Raw genomic sequence first — 26,264 nt, forward strand, 5'->3', positions numbered from 1 at the left:
TCATGCCTCCATTAGCCTGGCACCATGAAGGCATGTTGTCCGTATGCAGCAAAATTGACCTATCCTGTCTACCAGTAGTGTGGATTATGCACCCTTGTCTGCAAGTGGCATTGATAATCCAGGGCTTTTACTTGCAGCATGAATGAGGTGCTCTGCTGTCTGTGGCATGAATGATGTGTCTGTAGTATGGATTATACACACTATTTGCTTGTGGCACTGGTAATGAAAGTTGTGTGCCTTTTACATGAATGGTGCATTTTGTCTGCCAGTGGCACAGATTAAACACTGTTGACCTGGAGCATAGATAATGTCTGTTGTCTGCCTTCACCACTAGAAATGATGCAAGAGAAAGGTGGTGAGCTTCTAACAGGGCATCTTTCCACTTCTGAGACAGAGGACCTCTATGATTAGTATCAAATAGCACCCAATGAAACCTTGATATTGGCTTTATTTATGTATGTTATTTAAATATTTCATTAGCAGGTAGGTGGACTAGTTGAAGGACCCTTTTCAGCTAGGAATCAACCTCATTAAAGAACACAAATAGAACACCACAGTACAAGTGGAAATCAGCAGAAAAAAAGTTATGAAATCAGTAAAAGCTCTTTAATACAAACACAATTAATAATTGTATAATAATACAGAAGACAAATACATGACATAAAATATGTTACTGCAAATATAATACAATATAATTTAATAATAATGTATGGAAATATATTAAAGAAAATAAACTTTAACTATTCTGAAGGTATCTTTAAAAAGTAAGAATGAAGTATTTCTTGTATGTATGTTACACTATTACCAACAGACTTTGAAATACTGAATTCACTTTCTTTAAATAGGTGTTTCTATAATTTTGTTTGAAGCTTTCCATGATAAAATCATTTCAGATTTCAGCTGGTACTTTGTTCTAGCAAGCCATACCCATTTTAGTAAAAGCTGTCTTTCCAACTACTGAACAAAAAGAGACAGTGATACAAATGAATGACACTAGGGATGGGTAAAGAGGGAGTAAGAACTGAATTAAACATCACTGCATGCCATGAAGGGGGTAGGAATATGGTGCAGCTCTGCTTTAATTATTTCTTTACTCACTGAATCCCTCACCCAAGTGTTTTCATCTCTTGCAATCTGCATTCAATAAAATTGTTACCAGTGGTCTTGGTTTCAGAATAAAACTAGGCCCAAGTCTTATTTCTGTGGTTGTCTTACTAGTGATTGGAAGCTCCAGAGTAGGTACAGGTGTCAACAAAAGGCACTGAGTTTAGAAGAGGAGACTCAGCAGACATGGAGTTATTAAAAAAGTGTTACTCTTACATGTATTAGGTTCATTAATGCATGTATTGCATAGCTAGAAGGAGATCATTCAGGAAACTGTATTCCTATGTGCTTATAAGAATGTTACATTTCATTTACAGGACCTTGGAATGATTGTGGAACAACTAGTACGATTCCTGGGACTAGCCTATGACAAGGCACAGCTGGAACTTGTTGTCGAACACTGTCTCCAGATCGCTGATCAGTGCTGTAACTCAGAAGCACTTCCTGTTGGCAGGGGTACGTTACTGCAAAACAAGGCTCAATGTGCAGCTATTTCACTAGTAACTCTCTCAACATGACAGCACACAAACAAATAAACTTTAATGTAGAGTCATCATTGAGGTGACTAGTTGTACAGTACGTTCCAGTGACATTTTCTTAATCAGAAATTAATCTAAGGCAATGAGTGGTCTACTGAGATTATATTTACTTGCTAATCCTGTAAATGAGCTGTTGCTGAGATTCTTTTCAGCCATGCCACAATATGTGGCACACACACTCATTAATTAAGACCATGAAATTTAACAGTAAAGACAATGGTTTTAAGCAACATACTGATGTATTTAATTGCTGGAAGCATAAATATTGACACAAGGAAACTATAGTAAAGGCATGGTTGTTTCAAGACTGAGCCAGATATGTATTTTTTTTCAAATGAATGCAATCATTTTGTAAAGGAAGTTGCAGACAAATATGAAACCAAAAACAAGCAAAGGTGATGATAGTGAGCACTGGAAAACCACATTTGTAGTGATCTGCAATGAATTCCTTCAACACTGAATTAAGTCATAATTGATTCTATTGATGTCTAACTTGAAATGGAAGAATCCTCATGGTAGCTAGTATAGCCTTCATCTCATCACATCACCATAGCCCTTGTCATCAACTTCACCTTCAACAAATTACTCATTATCTTCATCTTCATCGTTATATTCATCATCATCTTCACTGAATTTTTCTCATCATCTTTATCACATTTTCATCTTCACTGATGCACAGTTTATTCATTCCATCACTACTCCATTTGATGTATAAGACATCATTCAGGTGATTCACATACCCTGTATTCCTAAAAGCAATCATCCCACGGTCGATGACTAATTATTATAGAGTGTAATATCTGTGTTATAGCACTGTTTGCCAAGCTATACTCCATAATATGAATCTTACTCTGTTACATTTTGGTTTTGTTACTTTTTACTCGAGCATTTATTTATTCATTGATTTAGTGTTTGATTGACTGACCAAGTGACTGATTGATCTGATTGATCTTATTGATCGTGGTACATTTTGTGCCACTTTGCATTGAAATCTACTGCAGATGGCAAAAAGCATGTCTCCTACTACAAACTACTTCCCCCTTACAATTGCATCATAAGAAGGCAGGAACAGATGACAAGAAATCAGGAAGTAATTGGACAGCCATTCAGCATAAAATAAAAATTTATTAAACTGAAATGTAGCTCCACTGAAATAGCTAAAGATGAGAGCATAGTTACAACAAAAAGAGGTCCGTGTTGATATATTCTATTTGCTAATGAGGTTGATAGGCCTATAAGTTTCCAGGATCCAGGGAGGCCTCACCACACAACCATGAAGCTGTCGACCTATCAGACTCACTCGTCATTTGCAAGGTGATGGAATGCACCAATATGGATGTCATAAACATTGACATTGTGAACCTACAATCCCTAGAATCTAAACTAGTTTGGATTTGCAAAAGGTAGAACATGCCTATTAAACCTAGCTGACTTCTTTGAAAGAGTCATAGAAGCAGTTGATCGGGGTAACTTCATGCACACAGCTTACCCTCATTTATCAACGGATTTTGATACTATATCCCAGTCTACCATAATTGACAAAGTGATCAAACAAAATGTAAATCTCTGTGTATCCCACCAGATTAACATACGATTCAGTGATAGATACCATTCTGCTAAAGTTAATGGCACACTATCCCCCAAGAGACTTATCACCAGTAGTACACCCAGGTCTCTATTTGTAGGCGATTGCAAGTTTGGCACCACCTTCAACTCTCCTGAAGATAACTGGATCCTCCAAAAGGCCATAAAATGGACAAACTAGTGGTGTTTGTCTAAAGTTGAATGCTAAACTTTGTAGCATCACACAGCTTAGGAAACAGGAACTCTTGTACAATTATCACATAAATAGCAGCCCCCCCCCCCCAAAAAAAAAGAACAGTGTCATTTCAGATTTATGTACTTTAGTGGATATAACAAACCCTCCTTTGATCATAACATATCCTCTGTTATTAGGAAAGCCTTCTGCCTCACCCAACTGATAACTAAGGACATCTCTTGGTCAAAAGAGGTCATCATTCCTCTCTGTTCACCCTTCATCTGGAAAGCACTGCAATATAATGTGCCTATTGGTATGTACCTGTCTTAAAACCAAAGCCAACTTGTTGGTTCCTGACTAAATGGAGTTCATGTATGAGTTCCCTAAGTTAGAGGGAGAAAGGATGCTATATACCTTGGATGTCCACAGACAACTCGGGTACTATCTTGGCAGAACTAAATATTTCAGACCTTTGGATCAGTTGTTCATTTCATGTGAAGGTAAGAGGAAGGAGCAACTTGTGTCAAAGCATTTTCAGTTTTCAAATGATTGTCTCAGGTTATTTCCTTTTGTTATGCTCACCACAACAAAGTTATCCCAGGCAGGGTCAAGGTGCACTCTACCAGGGCTTGGCCTCATATATGGCTTTTTGGAAAGGGCTGGATTCTAGAAATATTCTAGAAGTGGCAGCTTGGTTCTCTGTACTCTGGACTCCACTTCTCCCACCTCCCAAATGTACTAAGCTAGGGTAATCTTGCTAGACCCATTCTCCAGGGGCCTCTGGGCTCTACTTCTCCCACCTCACAAATGTACTAAGATAGAGTAATCTTGCTAGTACCATTCTCCAGGGGCCCCTGGACTCTACTTCTTTCACCTCCCAAATGTAGTAAGCTAGGGTGATCTACACATATAGCTAAGGCTTCTGCATCAGCGATAAATAAGATGAACATACTACAGTTGAGTAAGTAAACTTACCATAACAGTAGATGTTCAAATGATCACTGCTACATTAGCCCCTCCCTCCAGCCCCCTTGTTTTTTGTGTGTTGTTTATACAAGGGTGTTGACATTTATTTTTTGTTGCTCCTAACATTTCCCATTCAGACCTTAATTTCCTTCTCTCTGGTGGCATGAAAGCTATGAAGGGTTTGGTGCCCAAATATGTCTTTTTGGTCAGCTCAGCCTGAGCTAACTGATGGTTTGGGCATGTGAAAGGTGTCCTGAAGCTTTGGAAGCTGGCCAGCTACTGTATCATATGCAGGATATAACCCTAAGGCTACTGCAGCAGTGATCATTCAAACAACTACTGTTATGGCATGTTTTCTTACACAATTGTACTTTTTCCTGACCAACACTGTGTGAAGTTCTTATTTCCATGAACATTTAAAAGCACATGCCGTTTTTCAACCTCAGCATACCATAAACGATAAATCAAAGATAAGAGAACCTGAATATTCCTACTGGGGAGAATATCTAAAGTTGATCAGAGAGTATAGCAAATATTTTTCTCTGTCAAATTAGAATGATAAATATTTTTTACCCATTTCTCATTATTTTCATGCAAAAAAAAAACTATATGCATCAAATTTTCTTATATACATCTGCCTTCAGAGTGGTGAAAATGTATAGTTACTGTCAGATCTCCTATAACCAATACCAAACATCTCCTCAAAATTCAAAAAGCACAATTCCTTCCTTTATACTCTGAGACACTAAAACATACTACTTAAAGTAAATGTTGTCAATGAGGATAGTTGTTCTTTTGCCATGTCACAATGGCTGAGTTTCAGCCAAATGTCCATTTGCAATATTCTGATTACAGTTTTGTTCATCTGAGGCAGAATGTTCACACTTTTTTGGAAAGCAGAAGAATTGCTGACTGGCACTTTGCAATGAGCAGTTCTACACAGTACGTATGACATATAGAGGTTGTTTTACATGCTTATTCCTTGTCAGTGGGACCGAGACTGCAACCATGTATAGGGACTACTGGTCTGAAACATGTGTGCTGTGACTTAAAAAGGACAAGATGGCTGGTTACAATCATTGCAGTAACAAGAGATGACAGGTCAAACTAATGAAGAGGCTATTTCAAAAGCAGAAATGGACTAAAGTCACTTAATTCAAAGGCAGAATATTGTTATGCAGCCGGAACAGCACCAGAGGCTCATGGGAACCTTTTCATTATGTCTGCTGTACACAAAGAGGTTATATTGTTGAATACTATCCCTGGTCTTCTTCTGTTGTTCTATCCCATCATGGTGGAACTTGGGTCATGTCTGTAAAGTATTCTCCCTGCTTAACCACAGGACTTGGAGCTACTGTCAAGAAGATATGAAGTCTGAAGTTCATTATAGGCATCTTTTGGCATCAGCAGGACAGGTTAGGATAAGCCACACCTCAGCGATGAAAGTTGAATAATGTGATATGGAATGTCACCTTATTCATGTGGAATGAGTCAGTCTTTGTGTAGGAGGTTGAAAAGTACAAGCTGGATGTAGCTGGTTTTATCTGTCCTCCCAGTACTGACTCTGGAACCAGAATTCTTGTCTGGAGTGGCTTCTCTTTTGCTGGAGTGTTCCCCCTTGGAAGAGGCTTCCTGTGGATGTGAGATTTTGCAAACCTCTGGCTGGAGCTGTAAAGCTAGAATCTGTACCTGTAAAAGAAGAGATTTCCTCAAAGTATTAAGCAACAGCCTAAGATAAAATAATAAAATGACAAACTAGTAACAATCCAGTTGTATTTTAGAAATCCATGTAAAACTCTCCTTTTACCTTGGCAAAAAGTTTAATGATTATATCATAAACACTAAAATAATCAACGATCATAAAACAGTAGCTAAATATGACTCATTAAAGTAAGTACTTCCCACTTAGGTCATTGGTAATGGTCATGTGCAAAAACTTTTTGTAACCTTTTTTCCATAGGCTATTTGCTACTCACTGCAAACTGAATAACCTTTACAAGATTATCATTACGGACGCCCATAATAATCTTACTCCCAAATTAACGGAGTGCAAATACCTTGGTCTTTCCCTTGACTCAGCCTTTACTTTCTCATCTCACACTGACAACATCACAAATAAAGCCCTATCACAGCTAAAACTCTAAAACTCTGCTGTAAAAGTTGCTTTGTTTTCATTCCAGTAGAATATATTGCTTAGGCCAAAATGTTCATCTCCTCAAACTGGAATATGGCCTTCTAGTCCTGGTATTTAATTTAGTCTATAACACATGAAAACTACAGACACCATTAAGTAAAATCTGCAGATTCACTCTTCTTGCAGACTCCTGCTCTCACCAGGGACAGAGCTAAAACAAGGTAACTGGGCAGCTGCCTAGGGCCTGATGCTATCAGAGGGACCCACAAATGCAAAAAAAAAAAAATTTTTTTTCTCACTCACCCCAGAAGAAGGGAACTCTGTCTCATTCTTCCATCTGTGATTAATGGCAACTGCTCTGTGCTGTCTGTACCACTTGACTTCTTTATCGGCAGGAATTCTCTCAGTCTGTCTGTCATTGTCTCTGTGGCTCTACATTTAAGCCAATGAAGCTTAGGTTTCCCACAGTTTTAAAGCAACATATTTTTGTGAGTTTGTGAGTTTTCTTTTTTTCAGCTATTTTACTTCATTTCACTTCTTTTGGGGAGCTGTTTTGTTTGCTTAATGGAAACAAGCCTTCTGGAGTATGTAAACCATTTTACTTGCTTGTTTCACTTCTCTGGTATTTCATTGAGTGCATCACTGGTTGTTTCTGCCCGCCTAAGCTCAACTTGGCTTTTACTGCAATCCCAATAAGCTACTTCACATCCTTATTTGGAACACAGACTTGCACTTCAAGTCCAGAAAAGGGGTCCAAAAATGGCTGAAATTTTAGGTAGAAGACATGCTGTGAAACAGGTAGGAAGGGCAGGCATTGCTGTTAGGCACATTGTGTCCAAATAGTGTGTCTGCTTAATTATATTTTTCTTCTGATGATAAAGTAGTTGGAGGGTGGTGCTATGTTTTGATATGAGATTCTTAAAGCACAAGTTGGAAAGTATTGCTGGTAACCTATAAACTCTTTGATTAAACATTTTATCCAACAGATTTTGATTACTTTCAGCATTTTAGATTCCATTAAGGTGGAACACTTTGATTTAGAAGGTACAGTTTAAACTCTTAATATAGTTGGATTTTTTGAAGTTCAAAATAGTGGTGTAGTTTGTTTAAAGGGATGGTGTCAGTTAATCTGGAGAATTAGAGACACATTCATTACTTTTGAGGTATGGATATTGATAATCTTCAAATAGTGTGTCATATGCTCATCTAAATCAGTAGCAGGAGTGTGAATTTTAGGGGAGTAGCTTATGATAATCTGAGAAGGTTTCAAAAACTTTTAGCAAAGCAACGTGTGTGTGTGTGTGTGTGTGTGTGTGTGTGTGTGTGTGTGTGTGTGTGTGTGTGCGGGTGCATGTGTGCGTGCGTGCGGGCGCATGTGTGCGTGTCTTGTGGCATGGAGGAAATGGGAGGTGGTATACTTCAGAACTAGTGTTGGAGAAGCAACATAGCGGTGTGTTTGTGTGTCTGCATCTTAAAATAGTTAGGGAAAGAACTGTAGTAAACGGGAGCATCTACATATGAAGCATTCTTTGGGTAGAATCCTTGGTCTCCTTGTTTGGTTGACTGTTGAGTGTGTTTATTATTCGGTTGTTAATAAGCTGGGCACTATGAAGTCTACAAGTTTAATTTTAAGATATTAGCTATGAATACATTTTTAATTTAACTTTTTTTGCAGGCATATGGGTGTGGCATGGGCTGTGTTTGGATAAATTGTGTGTGGTATTTAATGCACATGAGTATGCTATGAGTTGTTAATGAACTGCTTCCTGTAGTGCAGGGTTTGATTCACTCAGTCTGTGCCTAGAATGGAAATCTGACCAAGACACTTCACTATACAATCCTCCTAGATTGCTCCTGAAAAGAGATCACTTGTGCCCATTAGGTTGTCCAAAGCTGCATCACACATTTATCTTTTGAATTCCTGCACCCTTCAGATAGCCTATAATCAGTGCTTTCACTTTATATTTGACTATGAATTCCAGCACATCTCTTGCAGTTTAATGGGTTGCCAGATACATTCTCAATGAATGTGAGTTTCAAAAGAGGAGGAGTTTGTTTTTGCTGTTCATGCTAAGTCTGTTTTCAATGTGAGTGTTTTGTTTTATTCATCAATTACTTTCATTATTTCTGCTACAAAATTATTAATAAAGGTTTTTAAATGAAAACCAAATCTCTGATCATTATGTAAGTAAAAGAACAAAATAGTACTCCTACTGATGGGGTTGAACACTGTTTTATGGCAATTGTAAAGAGACAGAAAGTAATGGAATATTGGTATGGCTGGCTGGAGGTGTGCAGTCCCTTCCCCTGCCTAGGGCCTCATTTGACCATGAATCAGCTCTGACTCTCACCACAATAATCTCTTCAAGAGACGAAACTGGTTACCAGCTACAGAAAGATCAACTATCCTACTTGGTGTACTTTTTAAAATTTTAAACAGGGCTACTGCTCATGTTTAAAAAGAAAACTTTCTGTTAGAGACCAAGTGTGCTCCTTAAGAAACAGCCAGAAGATATGACTACCCTAAGCAAGACCCCTTTTAAAACTGTTATTGGTAAATGCACTTTTTCCAAATTGAGTCACACTCAAAACTTCTGTCTTTGGTAAAGTCTGAAACCTCTCTTCCAGAATTCAAGAAGGGTCTTTGTGTACACCCTTACAAGAATGTAGAATGTAAATGCTAAAGTAAAATGAGTAGCAACAAAACCACCCACAATTAGCCTTCATCAGAACCCCGACCACCTTTCAACCCCCAGTGTTGATTTTCATTCATTTTGCACACACACACACACACACCCACACACACGTGTGTGTGTGTGTGTGTTGTGTGTGTGTATATATATATATATATATATATATATATATATATATATATATATATATATCACCTACACGAGAACAACAGCGTAAAACACACCCACATAGCTGGCACCACATGATTGACAGTCGAAACACTAATAACGTAATTACTGCACAAAAACAAAAAATACAATTTCTATTTTTGCGCTAGCAGGGGGGGCTATGCCCCCTGCACCCCCCACCCCCCGTAACTTTAATATACCAACTCCGAGATCACACTACAGTGCAGGAATGGAAATCTTTCATTCTGCACTACGGAGACATACCATTTCCCCATTGTCGGTATTTTGATTGTCGACCATGTTGTGTCGGTTATGTGGGTTTCAGTCTTTTCAGCTGTCGTTCTTCTGTAGGGGACCCATATATACATAGATATATATATATATATATAATATACTGTTAGTAGACTTCAGTAATTTGCTGCTGTTAAACTTTGTACATAAGATTCTCATTGTTTTCCACTTTTTCTTCTTTGTAAGAAACGTACTATGCTTTTTACTCAACCTGTGTTGTGCTAAATGTATTTTCTGTTGCAGAAAATATATAATGTGTGTCTGCTGCTCTGTATTTCATTATGCTGTTCTCATTTATCTCTTGTGTGACCAGTGTGCTTTGTTTCACAGTACTGTATATACTTCATGTGTGTGTTTTATCTTTTACTTTTGCCATAGTATCCAGGTTGCTGCTTGAAAAGGTCATTGAACCAGCCCATCTACCCATTTACCAAGTACATTTATACTACACAAAATAGGTAGCCTACAAGTAGCAAGGAAGAATGTTTATTACTCATTTCTAGGTTCAGAAGTGGTGAGCATGAGGTGTGGACTGTGACCACCCAGTTGAGGCTAACTTGTGGATATACCTGAAGGAATCCCCTGGAAAATAAAGTTGGATATGGAACATTGTTTAAGCCTACAGCCAAGGACTTCTGAAAGACTTTCCTGGAGGTGCTGTATGGGATTGTGCATAGTTAGTGGATAGTAAATAAAGGTACTGTTATATTTTCATTTTGAAATGCAAACCACATGAGCTAGTATTTTGACGTACTCTATGGATTATTAAAGAAAACTGTATTTTCTAAAAAATGGTGCCTCCAGTAATTCCTTGGGCTTATATCGGTGATGTATACTAGGGCAGCTGGAGAAGGATTTGCCATGTACTACGCCACACAATACCTTGAGGCCCAAATGCAGTATATTTTGGGATACTGATTCACTATGTAACTGTTGCTCTTGCTATCCGGAAACATTTTTGCTGCTGGATTGTTTCTTCTGCTGTTTGCTTGACAACACCAGTCATGGACGCTTATTGAAAATGCTTGTTAAGTCAAAAGTAGATACTAAACAGAAGCTGGTACAGCTGCAGGAACAATGGCTGCAATGGCTAGTGTAGCTGTTAACTTCAAGAATGTGTCTGCAATGAAAATATAACCAAGGAGGATGACCTGATATCTTACCTAATGGCTTTTGAGCAGATGGAACAAAAATCCAGTCATCTCAACTGACATAAGAAAATGTGTATGGTGAGTCTGTGTCAGTGGAGCAGATCAATAAAGCCCTAACCACAGTAGAAGATGGGCTCATTTAGTAACTCCAGTGCTTGATGGAGCAGGCAGGAAAGATGGACATGACCATTCTGAAAAGGAAGGGACCTCAGTGGCGACACATTCATTGTGGTGCAATCATTGGTAAAGACTGGGGGAAAAGTATGTATGTTACGTGGGGGTGGACAGGGCAGTCATGACAACAGTAGACCCTTGAAACATAAGGGGTACAGCAACATTGATGCTCATTTCATGACCCCATTCACAGGGGGTTGCTGAGTGGCTGCTGGTAGAAGTACTCCTTGGAATCAATAGAACTTTGTCCAAGGTGCATTAATCTCCTCACTGACCCAAAATGGGTCAATGCTTGTCCAACAGAGGACAAATCAGGTTTGGCAGACCAAATGGATGAATAGATTCCCTGAGATTAGCTGATGGTCAGGGATCCAGAAATGTGAAAAAATATATACAGATATGGAAAGGAATTGATTACTTCAACTATGAAAAAGTTAAAAACGGATTTCTGACAAGGGCTAGAATATCCTCCACATTACAAGCAATGACATTTTATAACTGGTCTTTTAATGCAGGCAAACTAGTAAGAGCACAGATGCATGTTAGAAATGTTAGTAGTAGACTGGTGTAAAAGAGTTCTTCCTAGTAATATAATAAAGTGGATATTGCAAAATCACTGCAAGAACTATCATAAACTATTAATTTTACTAGAGTGCTTATTAGTTAATGACAGTGCTTCTTTGTCTAAAACTGCAGTAAGAAATGTGCTATCTTCCATGAAACAAAAAGCAGCAAGTCATGTGTTGTTTTTTGTAATGTGGGTGGGTCACAATGCTAAATGTGCTTTTAATACTGAAGAGAGTACTAGTAGTAGAAATGGGAAAACTGAAATGCACATTACTGATAAAATTGTCCCTCTATAGTATGAAAAAAAACTCAGGTTTAGTAACTGAGACAGTATTATGCCATTGTGTTACAACCAAGCTAGTAAAGTATGTTATATACCTAGAGGAAAGGGAAGTTCAAGCTCTGATAGACTCTGGAAGCATGATTACCCTTGTCAAGATGGGGGGGGGTCCACTGATACATAAGCATAAGATTAGCAAGGAACAAAAAGAGGATGTAATTCACGTTCATGTTGATAATAAATAATACCCTCTTATAAATTTAGAGATTCAAATAGTGTTGAGAACACTGCTACATCCTGTGGCTGCAATCCCTGATTTGACCCTTGATGTAATAGTAGAAAAAATCTGCATTTTAAAGCAATATGGACAATTTGGGATGAGGAAGAATCCACAGGGAGAGTGAGGCAGGCTGATACCTTTAGGAAGAAAGAGAGAGAGAAGCAGCTTCATGCACCCATTCAGTTAAGTATCAGTGGGACAGAGCTAGTCAGTGACATCATGACATTCATATGGAGGTTCAGAATCAAACCCAAGAAAAAGGAGTTAACAGACAAAATACAAACACGGCTAACATTTGGTTGCAGTTAAACAATAAAAAATAATCCTGTATCTTATCAGAAACCTGTCCCAAAGACAGAGTAACAAAAATATAAAACCGTAAGAGATTCTGGTATAGGAAATGAAGGTGAACTGATAGGAAACACTAGAGTAAAAAGCAATATAACACAAAAGTCTGTACAGAAACTTAAAAGGAAAACTAGCACAGAAACAGTCATCAAAGTTGAGCACTTGAATGATGATCCTCAGAAAACAGAAATGGTAGTAAACACTAAATGTGATATATTTAAGGAAATGCGGAGCTCTTTAACCCAATTCTGCTAGTGTAAAGAAGTAAAATTGAGTGATGGCAGACTCTGAGCAATAGGCATCTTTAAGTAAGGAAAGAAGAAAAAAACGAAACTACATTTTTCTGATACACTTTGCAGAGGGAGGGGAACACAAAATGAAGAAAAAAGTGAGTGTGTGATGTCTGCTCACACTAGAAAAGAGGGAGAGCAAGCTAAAACAGAAGAGTGCATCTGAAACCTCCGTACAGATAGCAGAGATAATAAAGCAAGATTTGTTTTGTACAGACCTACTTTGCAAGGAAAGATATAGCAGAAGCTGCAGTGCCACTTTGAGGCAACTTATGTCAAGAAGGAGCATAAACAATGTTGCAGGAAAAGATAGCTAACAACATGATCCCATTACTTCATACCACCGTTTTGAGCTAAAAGATTATCTTTTATATAAAGTAAGGAAAGAAAGGGAAGCAATTTTATACCAAAGGTTAGTGCTAAAATGTCACAGGATGCTATTAATAAAGCTAACTTATAATTATATTTTAGGAGGCCACCTGAGAGTGGAAAGAACTAAGACAAAAGTACCATCCAGGTTTTAATTACATTTTATTTATTTACAATTCAGTTACCAGTGTAGTGCACTGATCACAGCATAACCAGCTACAGACTTCGTCTGGGTTACATTCAAAGTAGTGGCAACAAAAATATAACAGTTACAACCAACAGTGTTGCACAAAGGTAATACAAACTAGTCAACAAAAAGAGATGCTATGAAAAACTTTACACAATGTTGAAGTGCACATGTTTTAAGCAGAAAAGCACAATCAGAGAGTAACAAGAAAAAAGTGAGATGCAGGTTTAGCTTTGGAACTAGTAAAGGGTAACACAATGTGTTTATAGGCCAGAGCAAGAGAAAAGTACTGATGAGGACACAGAGTTTAAGGAGACAGGGGGACTGAGAAGGGTAAAACTTTTAAGATGACTGTAAGGAAGGAGAGAAAAAAAGGCTATGTACATATTTACAGGAAAGCAGAAACATAGTGTAACAAATGCAAATGGGGTGATGTATGAGTACATCAAGTTAGTGCACAATAGTGTTTATAATCTGTTATGGCCTGCATTCTGGCAGTTGCATTATGTTGATCAAACACGTACTATTTGATATGGAGCCTAAACTTAGCTTAATTAATATGCTGACTGAGATACTTAGCAAAGGATTGCCACAATTTTGGATCAAGTACATCAAAACTAGAGTCAGAGCTATGTATTTTAGTAGATGGACTTTTTAGAGCAGGGCCTGCTCTACCTTGTTTCTGAAGTTGTAGGTTGGGATGATGGTGATTAGTTACATTGTAGCTGGAGAAGGAGCATCTTAGTGGAGTAATTTGAATAGTTGGGAGCCCATAAGTAGGTCAGATCTAGCTTGTATTGGGAGACAGTTTGCCTTGGATAAAGTAAGGCAATGGTGTTTAAGGTGAGAAGAATCACTAATGAAGAGGCATATTTTATTAGATAAGGTATATATTATTGATGTGCTTTCGTTAGAGTAAGTAGTAAACAAGTCTGAGCTATACTCAAATTGTGTGGGTAAGACACCTTTCCCATCGGCTATGTATGAACTTACGTGTTGCTGGCCAGGCATAATGAAAGAGATAGAAACTTTGTATGCTTTTTCTTCAGAGTGCCAGAAACTGTATCTCATCCTGGATATGAGTCTCTCGATCCCAGTGGCCATCACAAAAGTCTTATTTGAACATATTAATATGGACATTTTGGGGCCACTGGTAAAAATCTACCAATAAGTATCTGTACATACCAGTAATAATGGACTGTGGTATAACATTTCCAGGTTTATATTATTTCATTAAAATACATTTCCAGGTCTATATTATTTCATTGAAATACATTTCTAGCGAGCACCTCTTCATCAACCCCAAACCATAGAAATTCACTTCCGTGAATCACAAAATTTTCACCAGGTAAATGAAACAATTGCCCTGTAGCACAATGGAACACACAACGCACTTTATCAAACCCACCCATGTGGAGGGACTTTGCCTCCTACACCCCCCTAAAATTATATATACCAACTCTGAGATCACACTACAGTTGGGAAAAGGGTGAAGTTGTGGAATTGCCCAACTACTTCTTTACCCTGGGAAAAATTCCGCAATTCACAGAAGTGACTTTTAACAGTTTGGTGTTAATGAAGAGGTGTTCAGTGGAATGACAAACTAATACAGACCCACATTTCCAGAAGTGTCATTATACAAAGCTAATGCTAAAGCTATTACCAGAAGCCTAGTACTGTTTTTCTCCAGAGCTCATATAGCTAAATAAATAGTTACTGACCACACAAATCCTTTTATGCCAAGGATATTCAGTCTAAAGTCAGACAGTTAAATACATCAATCTACCATCAGCAGAAAATCAGATGGAATTGTTCAGAGGTTTAATAAAACATGGACATCTGTGCTAAAGAAAGCTGTTGGTACTGATAGGAATAACCAGGACCAGCTGGTACTCTACTTACTATATGCCATAAGAGAGGTGTCAAAAGCATCAGCTGAGTTTACCCCATTTGAAGATTAGTAAGGCAGACATCCCAAAGGACTGCTTAACATTCCTAAGAAAACTTGTAAAGAAAAAATAGTTTTAAAAGTGTGATAAAGCACTAAGTTAGTTTACAGGATAGATTAAAGAAGTATACATTCATATTACAGGAGCACATACATGGAGCCCAATAAATGTAACATTAAGTTTCTACTAAAAATGCCACACTAAGAGAATTTAACCCAGGAGATTGGGCACACTTTCTACAGAAAACAAATTTCTGGCTAACTGGCAAAATCCATTTGAGGTGATTGAAAAAATTCATTTAGTTAACAACAAGGGTGGATAGCAGATAAAGAGAAAGACAAAGCAAATATATCATATTAGTATATTAATGCCATGGAAAAAAAGTAAAAAATTCTACAGTAAGCTTGTAAACCTAAGTTCATACAAGAAAGACCACTGAACTTCTACCTGAAGTGAAGTTAGAGGAATCATTGTTAAGTGTACAAAAGCAGGAAGTATAATAATTTATCTTAAGAAGTAAAGGAGTGTCTTCAGAAATGCTTTGGAGATTGAAGCTAATAGACTACATCATGGAGACAAGATATAGGATTAAGGCTGGGCTGAGACCTTACAGAGAACCAGAGTCACAAAAGCTGTTAAGCAAGAGAAGTTCAAATGATACTCAAGCTAAGAGTGATGGAATAGATACAAAGTGAAGGGAGCAGCTTCGCTGTGGTGGTTTCTAAACATTATAGCATTATTAGATTCTGTAATAATGTTAGGAAACCAAATAGCATTTCTACGTTTAATAGTTATCCAATGCCCAGAACTGATGAATTGATAGAGAACTTAGGAAAGGCCACATACTTGACAACACTGATCTTGACAAAGGAGTACTAGCAGATACCACTTATCCCCTCTACCAAAGAAAATACAGCTTTTGTGATCCCTGACAGTCTGTTTCAGTGCACAGTGTTACCATCTAGCCTAGCCACCCTTCAGAGGGTGATGGATAAAATAGTGAAGCTTCACTCACGATATATCACAATATATTTCAGACTCCCTGTATAACAAGGTCATTCATTCATTTATCTGTAAGTCTCACTTGCCAAAAATATTGTCTGTCTTGAAACCTATAAAATAGGCAAGCTTGACTGTTACTTCTAAGAAAAGCAAACCATAGATGGTGGAAGCCATGCACTTAGGATACCTTATAGGAAGAGTGGGTGGTAAAATCACAGCTGCAGAAATAGAGGTAATAGAAAAAAATGTCTTGCTTCCTCCACTATAAGACCGATGAAGGCTTTTTTCGAGATAGCTGGGTCCTACAGAAACTTTGTGACTAATTTTGTGGCTATAGTCTGTCATTTGACACATCTCACAACAGGTAAAGCAGCTGTCAATGTGCAATGGTCCCTTAAAGTAGATGGAACATTTTATAAACCAAAAAAAGGATAATGTATTCTGAGTCTGTGTTACTGGTTCCTGAGAGCATTAATGAATTTATCCTGACACATCAGTGATAGTTTTAAGAGTTTTGCTATTCCCATACATTACTATGTGCCATAATCAACAGAAAGTTGACTAATGCTGAAAAGAGAAATTAGACCATAAAAAGTATGTTTAGCACTCATGTGGGTCTGCTGTTCCTTGAGTTGTTATTTGTTTGATAGGCATTTGAACTTGAAAATTAACAATGCCCTTTTGCAGTGAGTGGGCAGACTGATGGCCACAGATAGCTATTCATCTTGGTTCTCCAGTCCTTTCAACACATAATGAATCACAGGGCCAGCCTAGGCAGCAGAAATGATGGGTTGTTCAGGTGCTACACCCCACAATTTTGACTACAAAGCCTAAACTTTTACACTGGTAGGGGTAGTTGTGTTATGCTGAATTTGGGAAAGGTCTGTATTCCTTGAAATGTGTGCTAGAAGTGAAAACTTGCCCATTGTTAGTCAGGGAAAACTATGTATTTGTGAGTTAACAAGGCAGTGATTGCCAGTTAATGCTAGACAAAAGTAAGGACCTAAAACAGTATGTAAGAAAGTTCATTACTCTTTTGTAGGTTTAGAAATGGTGAGCAGGAGTTTACCTAAAGGACCACAGAGGTATAGAGTACCTTAACCAAATCAAGACTAACTTGTGGAGTATACATGAAGGAATTACCTGAACTACAGCTCTGAAATCAGAGCCTGCTTTATGCCTATATCCTAGGACTTCTAAATGACAGCCTGTTTCCTGAAGGGGGCTGTATGGAACTGTAAATACTTAATGGAATTACTGTTTTACTTTCATTTTTAACTGAAAGTCAAGTGAGTTATTATTTTGTTTTAATCTATAGAATATTGAATAAACCTGTGGTTTATACGAACTGGTGCCTCCTTACATGTATGTATTATCACAGGTTTTATAGATTAAACTCCCTCTTAGCCTCAGTGCTCTTACTGGCTGGCCAGCTGTTTACTGATGGGAAACATGGGACACATTACTTCATCACCTTATTCTTAAATATGTGAATACTGTTTGAGGAAGTAATAGTATATGGCAAGGTATATGATAAAAATGGAAATCACTGGTTCATAAAATCATCCCACTTCACAGAAGTCACAGATTCGTAAAACCATTCTTCTTCATAGTGCTATTAATTATCTCTTCCATCAGCTGCAATACAGCTAATGTAAGGGCCTATTTATTTCTAAAGTAAGACACCATTTCAGTTGTAAGATCTACAAAATAAATGGATCCTTCCAAACCTTAAAGATAAGATGTGTGTGCTACTGTAGACCTTATGTGCAACAAAATACACAAATAAAGATTTCAATTCCTCCCTAAAACTCGCACTCAGTATATCATCATTATCATCACTGTCAATGCTAGGGATATAACTACATATTTGCCCACCACGTTTTCATATTCTAAATTTATTTTCACCATACCACTGATATTCTTCATTAATGAAGTCTTGACCATGTTCTAAGATCTGATATTTAGATGTATAAGCAAATGAGGCTCCAAATTCTGAAGAGTGTGAGTCAGATATAAGATAACTTATTCTATGAAACTCTTTCTCAGCATTTGAATAATAATCTTATAACACTTTTTTCATCCCTATCCCTCCTAATTGGTGTAACCTAAGAAGGTCACATGTAATTTAAATTCACATTACAAAGCAATGCAATACATACATGTAAATTGTAATTTCCATTTATTCCATTTGTACATAGGGAATGATGCCCCCAATTTCACCCCCACATGTAGAACCAGTGCCCACTTAGAAATAGTAAGTAAAATACAGTTGGCCAGTTTGACTGATCAGGGATATGTACTCCAAAGTATGGGTATTGCATTTTAAAAGTTATGCAAATGGCACGACTATCCTATTCTAAAAACATAATGTAAAATTATCCCCACATTTTAGTAAACACTATGTAATGTGCTCCACAGGATGGGGTGTATGAAATGAGGACTCCTAGCTCTTTAATTTTGTAACATTATTTTTAAACTTTAATTGACAAGGTTGTTTAACAGCTTGGGATTGTTTGTCTAGATATAACATAGTACTGAATTTTGAATAATTTGCCATATGCCTATAAAGTATAATTATATCTACAGATCTACAGTGAAGGTATTTTATATTTAATTTAATAATATCAAAGCAGCACAATTTTTCATAAATTTGAAAGAAGCCATATCCAGCTAAATCTGCCCCCAAAGTTGTTTACCATCCATCAAGACTTGGGCCACCAGTAAAGAAAGATAATATAAGGTGCACATCTGAGATAAACCAGTTTACCATCAGTCTGCTGCCAATACTGCATCCCTTACAGAAGTTCTAGTATTTTATCTTCTCATACTTCTTCTAGTAATTGCTGTATACTAAAGATAAATTATAGCCTTTGTTGGAGTAGATGGTTTTCTGTAAGTGTGAGAAGAAATAGAATAATGTTAAAAATGCTAATTGTCTTTCAAAAGAAAAATGCATAAAGTACATTAGCTGCATTGCAGCTGTATCAAATTAAAATTTATGCAAACATGTCTAACAGGCAAATGTTAAAAGCTGCATTATATTTGCCTTTTAATAAATATTTAATGTTTTAAGAGAAAAGTGTCAAGTGGAACGTAATTTCATTTGCTGTGTGGAATGTACTTCTCAAATAGTAGCAGAGTCTACCTGGAGATTGCTGTGCTAGGTCACATGATGATTTTTTTATATGAATTCTGGCTTACTTAATATTACCTTTCTTCCTTTAAAATGAAACTGTGAAAACAGGAAAGCCATCATCTGAATTCAAACTAAAGCTGCAGGAACTAAAGTTTGGGATGTTATAAATGAAGGGACTGTCACTTAATCCTAGTCATTAAAAATTCCTGCTGGAAGATATCTTTGGATCAGAGCTACTTGTGCTCTTAAAAAGCAGAGAACGAGAGGGACAGTGTATGTTTAACCAGACGTAGGCAGATTTTAGTTTAAATATTAGATTTCTTCTCACCGTCAAATGTCAGTTTCAATATTTTACTTGTACTTTCTGATGCAAGCCTTTCACAGTTAGCATACTTACTCAGGAAGCAAGTGCTTTAATGTGTTTATCTCAAGTACAGAATTGTAATAATACATGTAGTGATGGTTATTTATAGGTTAAAGGTTTGAACATTTTAACAGTCAAACTAACCTGAGGTATCCACGTATTATGAAATGGCATTACTTGAGCTATTACTGCCATTCAGATACTTGAAGGCTGATTGTGGTGTGTGTGTGTGTGTGTGTGTGTGTGTGTGTGTGTGTGTGTGTGTGTGTGTGTGTGTGTGTGTGTGTGTGTGTGTGGTGTGGTGCGTGCAAGTTGGAGTGAGCAGATAAATAAAGCTGCTGTATTCAGACAACATGGCAGTACAAGCAGACTGAATAGGATTTTCAACAATGGTAGAATAGAATGCAAAACTAAAGGCACATGGGATGAAACTGATTACAATCAAGACAGTTGTTATAGCAGCAAATGGAGGAAATCAGAAGTTGAACATTGAAACAGGAAAATAGTGCAACAGATTAACAAATTCAGCTATCTGAGAGGTGTGGCTGAGGAGAAGTGAAGTCTGAATGAGAAGGTCAATCCTAGAATTTGAGGTGCTTCAGCTAACTACCATAAAGTATTAGGGGTGACTGGTGGTTTAATTTCTCTAATTTGTTTAGGCTTCTGATACCATGATGAGAATGGACCCCATTCCTAAGTAAAAGTATGACTAAAGTTTGTGAAATTAGTATTGTTTCAGTCTTTGATGTTAGCCAAATGTTCTCATCACAGCACCCACAATGTGCCCAGAACTGATTCCTCCTGCAATTCATACTGAGTTACATGTATTTATATCATATCTAAATAGGACAGTAAATTCTTTTTTATGAGACCCATTGCTCCTACTACTATATGAACTGTCTGGGTATCCTTCCACTACATTGTCCTCATTTCTGCCTACAAATGCTGGTATTTTATGATTTTTTTGTCTCTTTGTACACAAGACACAGTAATCACTGAGTGTAGTAATTTCAATGCTCGATGCTACTTTTGTCTTCTTTTCATAGACTACTATATCTGGCTTTCTCGCATCTGTTTTTTGAACTGCTGGCAATGGGTAATCCCATGTGAAATAAACTTCACCATTCTCTATTATGCTTTGTGGCTCTTGTTTCCAATGCTTCTCAACTACTTTAGCATTGTAATGCTTGCACAATCCCTACTTGCAATATTATTATACCTTTCAGTATACAGGCCCTCTCCCATTATGGTATCACACCCAGCAAAAAGTTGTGCGACTTCTTCCAGTTATCTTTTACAGATCCTGCATTTATCTGTTTCCCCCACATGTTCAATGGACTTTGTAAACCAATGTGTACATAGTCTACTATCCTGGACCACTGATACTAATCTTTCATCATTGGTTTAAACTCACCTGTCCTTAACCATTCCTGCATCACATCCTGTTCAACATGATGTTGTTCGAAGAGTTTTCTGCACTTGCAACTATATTTATACCTTTTTCACATTTCTTGCCTTCTCATCTGATCCTTCTCCTTATATTCTTTCGTTTTTATGGCATGCTCAGTTGCTGCCTGATGTTTGTCTACTTCTGGTTTGATTTCCATTCCACTTGACACTGATATGCTTCTGCTAAACTAAGCAGGGAAGTCATCTTAGATTTGTTCTCTTCATATTTCAAAACTTTCACTATGTTTGGATCTGGTGAAGTCAGCAGATATGTATGCAGTCCTACAACTGCAGGATCTATACATGTAATCAATTTTGAGGAGGCCCATACCACCTTCAGAATGAGGAATACATAATCTTGGTATACAATGATTTTTATGTATCATTTGAGAAGCATGAAGCTTGTTTTCCTGTCCAGTTGATTACATTTTGGGGCCAGCCACTCACTCCAAAAGTGTAAGATCAGTTAGAGCAAATTGGTTTATAACTTAGACTACGTTCCTAGATGTTAGACCTGTTTTCAGTATTAATTTTAGTCTTCTAAAATATTTATTACTGACTTTTGTTTGCACTTGTTCATGTTTTATTCTCTATGTTTCATCATTTCCCAAATATTTTTACACTCCCTCCTCCTCAAGTTCCTTTATATAACATCCCTGTCCCAGAATGATATTTTCTTGGTGCTGCAGCTTTCCTGCTTTAAATGTTGCTTTTGCACATTTAGCAAGACCAAATGATATTCTTATATTGTCTGAGAAAAGTTTGACCACTTCCAGTTCTGCTTTCAGCTCATCATCTGATGAACTATACAATAATAAATCATCCACAAAAAGGAAATGAGACATCTTTCCACTTTGTTGTTGTCTGGAGGCCAAATTGTAACCATGACCGAGTCTGTTAAGTAATACAGCTTATAGGTTAAGGGCAAGACAAAACAACAGTGGTAATAAAGAGTCACTGTGGAATATCTCCCTTTAAATGTTTATCCCTGGGATAATAATTTGTCCTTCATCATGGCTTTGCTGCAGAGTGGTTTGCCACTGTTTCATGGCCACTGCAATGTAATTGATCAATGTAAGGTGTATCTTGGATACCTGTAAGTACTCCTTTATCCATGAATGTGAGATGCTTTTTTGTAATCTATCCATGCCATATTTAGGGTTTTCCCCTTTTTACAATTCTCCATTATGAGTTTATTTAACAACAAATGATCCTTTGCTCCATATCGATATCTTTTATTACCCTTTTGTTCTATTACCATGATTGAGTTTTCTTCTAAATGACTATAAACTCTGTCAGCATCAATTCCAGTATATCATTTGTACATTGCCGGAAGGTAAGCTATTGGTCTATAGTTTTTAAGATAGCTTTCAAGTTCACTCTTAAGGACGATTATCATTTCTCTCTTGTTAACCAGGTTGGTGTCTATTTGGGTGTGCATATCTGTAGTTCTTACTCAGGGCTAAATTTTCGTGTAACGATGTTGATACTTTTAGCCAGAAGTTAGATACTGCACCTGGGCCTGGGGGGAGAGGTGTTCCAGTTAGGAGCTTTTCTTAATTTTGCTTCAATTTCTGTGGCCTTTACTTCATCCCATTTCATATCTTATACATTTGAACTTTTTACTGTTTCTTTTACTTCTTCTATCCATTCAGCATGTTTGTTATGTTCCACAGGGTCTTCATAGATATTTCTCCAAAAGTGTCTATTTCTTCTTTTTGTGGTGTTTCTATTCCTTTTGCTTTGCTTCCTAATTCTCAGTAAAACTTTTCTGGGTCATCAATGAATTGCTTATTTTATATTTTACTTTATATTTATCTATATATCTTCTAAGTTTTTCTTGCATGTGTTGATATCTTTAGTTTATCATTTGCAATAGTGTACAACAGATCCTGGTCTGTTCTAATACTGTGCATTGCTTTTATCACATCTATCTTTCTAAGTATTTTTGTTAATTTATTCCCTCTACTATACTCTTCAAACAGTGACACTTCTTTTCTCAATAAAAAAACTTCCGTGATGGCATTTGATTTCTTCTCTTTCTTTCCCTTATTGCCCTGTATTTTTTATAAGACTTTATCTGTTATTAATTTAGCGGTACGGTAATATATCATATTTACTTTTGTTATAACACATGAATTTCTGTTAATAGTTTTGATTATTGTGTTCATTTGTTTTATTAGACTTCTAACATTATGAGTCTTACTGACTTTCTGTAGTCTATGTCTTTCATTGATCTTAATATGTCTATCCATCTCTATTAAATCAAGCAATTCTTCCCATACATATTTTTCTTCTAAACTGAGGGCGCATTCTTTATTATCTGTTTCCTGCAGGCATTCTATAGAAAGTTCCACAACATCTTCCCATGGCACATTCTCTTCAGCTGTATCCTCCCCCATCCATTGCTCTTTCATATACAACTCACTGGCCTATCACTCCACAACATCGATTGTGTCAGAGCAGCCACTGCCACTCCTTCCCTTGCTGACAACTCCAACTGAACTTTTGTACAGGTTTCCTACTGAAGGCTACAAAGTATCTTCATATGGCAACCTATAAGATGCACCCACCTCACATGTTTCTACTTAATCTGGGGATTTATTGTTTTATCATGCTGTGACGTTACCAGAGTTGGATTTTCTATGCTAAAGCCTTCACTTTGCAGATAATCCATAACTTCAGCTTCTATTTCTTTAGTTTCACCATTACTAATCCTCTTTTCTGCTCCCCTACTTGTTTTCTTATTTTTTGCATTGTAAAATTTTTCATATCTAGATGCCTTTGCCTGTATTTATTTTCAAATATCTTTGGTGCTGCTTTTTTTGTATTGATTAGTTTTGCTTTCTCCTTTGCTTAAATATTCCACCATATTAAATTTCTTTCTTTCCCATGTCCATATTTCTTCTTCAGATGTCTCCCACTCCTCCTGTTTCTCCTTAATTTGGGGACTCGCTGTTCCATCATGCTGTGACATAACCTGTGTTATACTTTCTACATTAAGTCCTTCACTACACAGGTATTCCATAACTTGTTGCCTGTATTTCTCTTAAAATATTTTTGGAGCAGCTTTCTTGTGTTGATTAGTTTGCCTTTCTCCTTTGCATAAATATTGCACCATATCAAATCTCTCTCTTTCTTCCCCATGTCTATGTTTCATTTTTTAAACCTTTCAAAAATATCTAGATTTTGTTCGTTATATTTTCATATTTCCTCAGTCCCTTCATTTTCCTAATGACCTAAGGTTTCTTGGTATATATAATGTTTTTCATTAATTTTCTGTATTAATGAATGCAAATTTGCATTTGAAGGTTTTGACAACTTTTCTTGTGCAAGTATTTTTCTTTCCTCTCATTTCCCTCTTAATCTTTTTGTATATCTGTTGTTGGAAAATTCTTCTTGCATAATAGTAACAATACATCATTTCTTCCTTATACACAACAGTCCACTCTGTCATCTTTATGGCTCTTTTTTGGCATGTCAGGTTTTGTGACTTTTGTGGACTATTACTTACTTCTACAACATGATGGCCATCCTCCACATGAGACTGGCCTAACCCCATTGTAGGAATGTTTCCATGTCTTGAGGATTCTACACAGTTATTTTTTCCAGTCCTGGCGACAATGCACCTACCAGGATTGGGCACTTTTTTATCCTGGGACTTGTGCACCCATCTGTCTTTTTTTATTTTTTAACCTACTTTTGTCCATGATATATGCTATATAAAATACAGTCTGTGTATCAGTGCTGACTTAGTGAGATTTTGTAAAAACCGGGTCCACCTTGAGAAGGTACTCACCAAGACATGGGGATAATTTCAGTTCTAGCAATACTGCTCTCCTTTGTTTGTTGATTTTCTCATCTCTCCATTTGGGCAGTGTGTGATAGAAGTATACCAAAGAAGCTAAAGAGTAAGGTGTGTAAATTAGTGGTGTGACTAGTGCTTCTGTCTGGCACTGAAATATGGGAAGTGAAGGCAGAGCAGCTGAAGAAGCTTGAGGTAATAGAGAACCATCTAAGATGAGTAGTAGCATGCACACTTTGATTAGACAAAGAACTGAGGACATCAGAGCATAAGCCAAAGTAGTGCCTGTTATAGAGAAGGTCAAGGAGATCGGAATGCAATAGTTTGGTCACACGTGCAAGAAAAGCACAGAAAATGCTTTTGTAAAGAAGATTTGGACAAAATGCAAAGAAGGTAAGAGGAGACAAGTATGTCAATCTAAAAGATGGGTGGATTGTGTGAGGAAAGACCTATGGCAATCAAGCATGACTGATAAAGAATCAAGATATGTGGTGACAGTTTACACAACACACCTGCCCTTTGTAGAAATGGGAAAAAGGGGTTGATAATGATGATTATGATGGTGGTGTGTGTGTGTGTGTGTGTGTGTGTGTGTGTGTGTGTGTGTGTGTGTGTGTGTGTGTGTGTGTGTGTGCGCAAAATAATTATAGTCAAGCATCAGGTATTGTTGTAAGGTTACTCTGGAAGGCACTGGCCTTGATCTGAGATGGGTGAAATATTGGGGAGCCAGTGATTATAACTCTGATCTGTAGCTTGGCAGTGTAGTGTTTATCTGGGTGTTGCAAGCCTTTGCTATTACCCAAGGCAGAAGTTCAAGTATAGTAGAAGTAATTGTACTAGCAGTAGTAATAGTAGTAATTGCATTTATTATATGACGTTTAGGCCAATTGCCCTCAGTGTTTAACAAGTATCAGTTGTAGGAGTCAACCTCCTACTGCTGGTTCAGTTGAAAATTCCAATATTGACAGAAGTAGTGTGAGAATTAGAACATATGGCCTCTCCCCATTACACATTTATTGGTGGCAGTATGTGAGATTATAGGCTTGTTCATAACTTATTAATTGGAGACAGCAGTTGAGATTATACTACTGTTCTTTTCATATTATTTGGAAGGGAGTGGCTGGATCTTGCAACTTGGACTTAGTCTGAAAAACAGTTTTGGTAATCAGAAAGTAAATATACTCTTGAAGCAACAAGATAAAATAAAACATTGTCTTACAGCACAGTTATTTTATTTTATTTTTTTTTTAGTCACA

General features: G+C 37.1%; 1 protein-coding gene across 2 annotated transcripts in view; it reads left to right on the forward strand.

Moving 5' to 3' along the window:
- Nucleotides 1–26,264, forward strand: part of SULT4A1 (sulfotransferase family 4A member 1) — a 344,339-nt gene that overhangs the window by 288,200 nt on the left and 29,875 nt on the right. For both annotated transcript variants that reach the window (XM_044088492.1, XR_006366990.1), the window contains exon 6: nucleotides 1,422–1,560. In XM_044088492.1, the coding sequence (XP_043944427.1) occupies nucleotides 1,422–1,560 (139 nt within the window). The remainder of the gene's footprint in view (nucleotides 1–1,421; nucleotides 1,561–26,264) is intronic.

This window comes from Protopterus annectens, chromosome 11.part0 (genome assembly GCF_019279795.1).
Source record: "Protopterus annectens isolate FY-2018-M chromosome 11.part0, PAN1.0, whole genome shotgun sequence".
Taxonomy (NCBI): Eukaryota; Metazoa; Chordata; order Ceratodontiformes; family Protopteridae; genus Protopterus; species Protopterus annectens.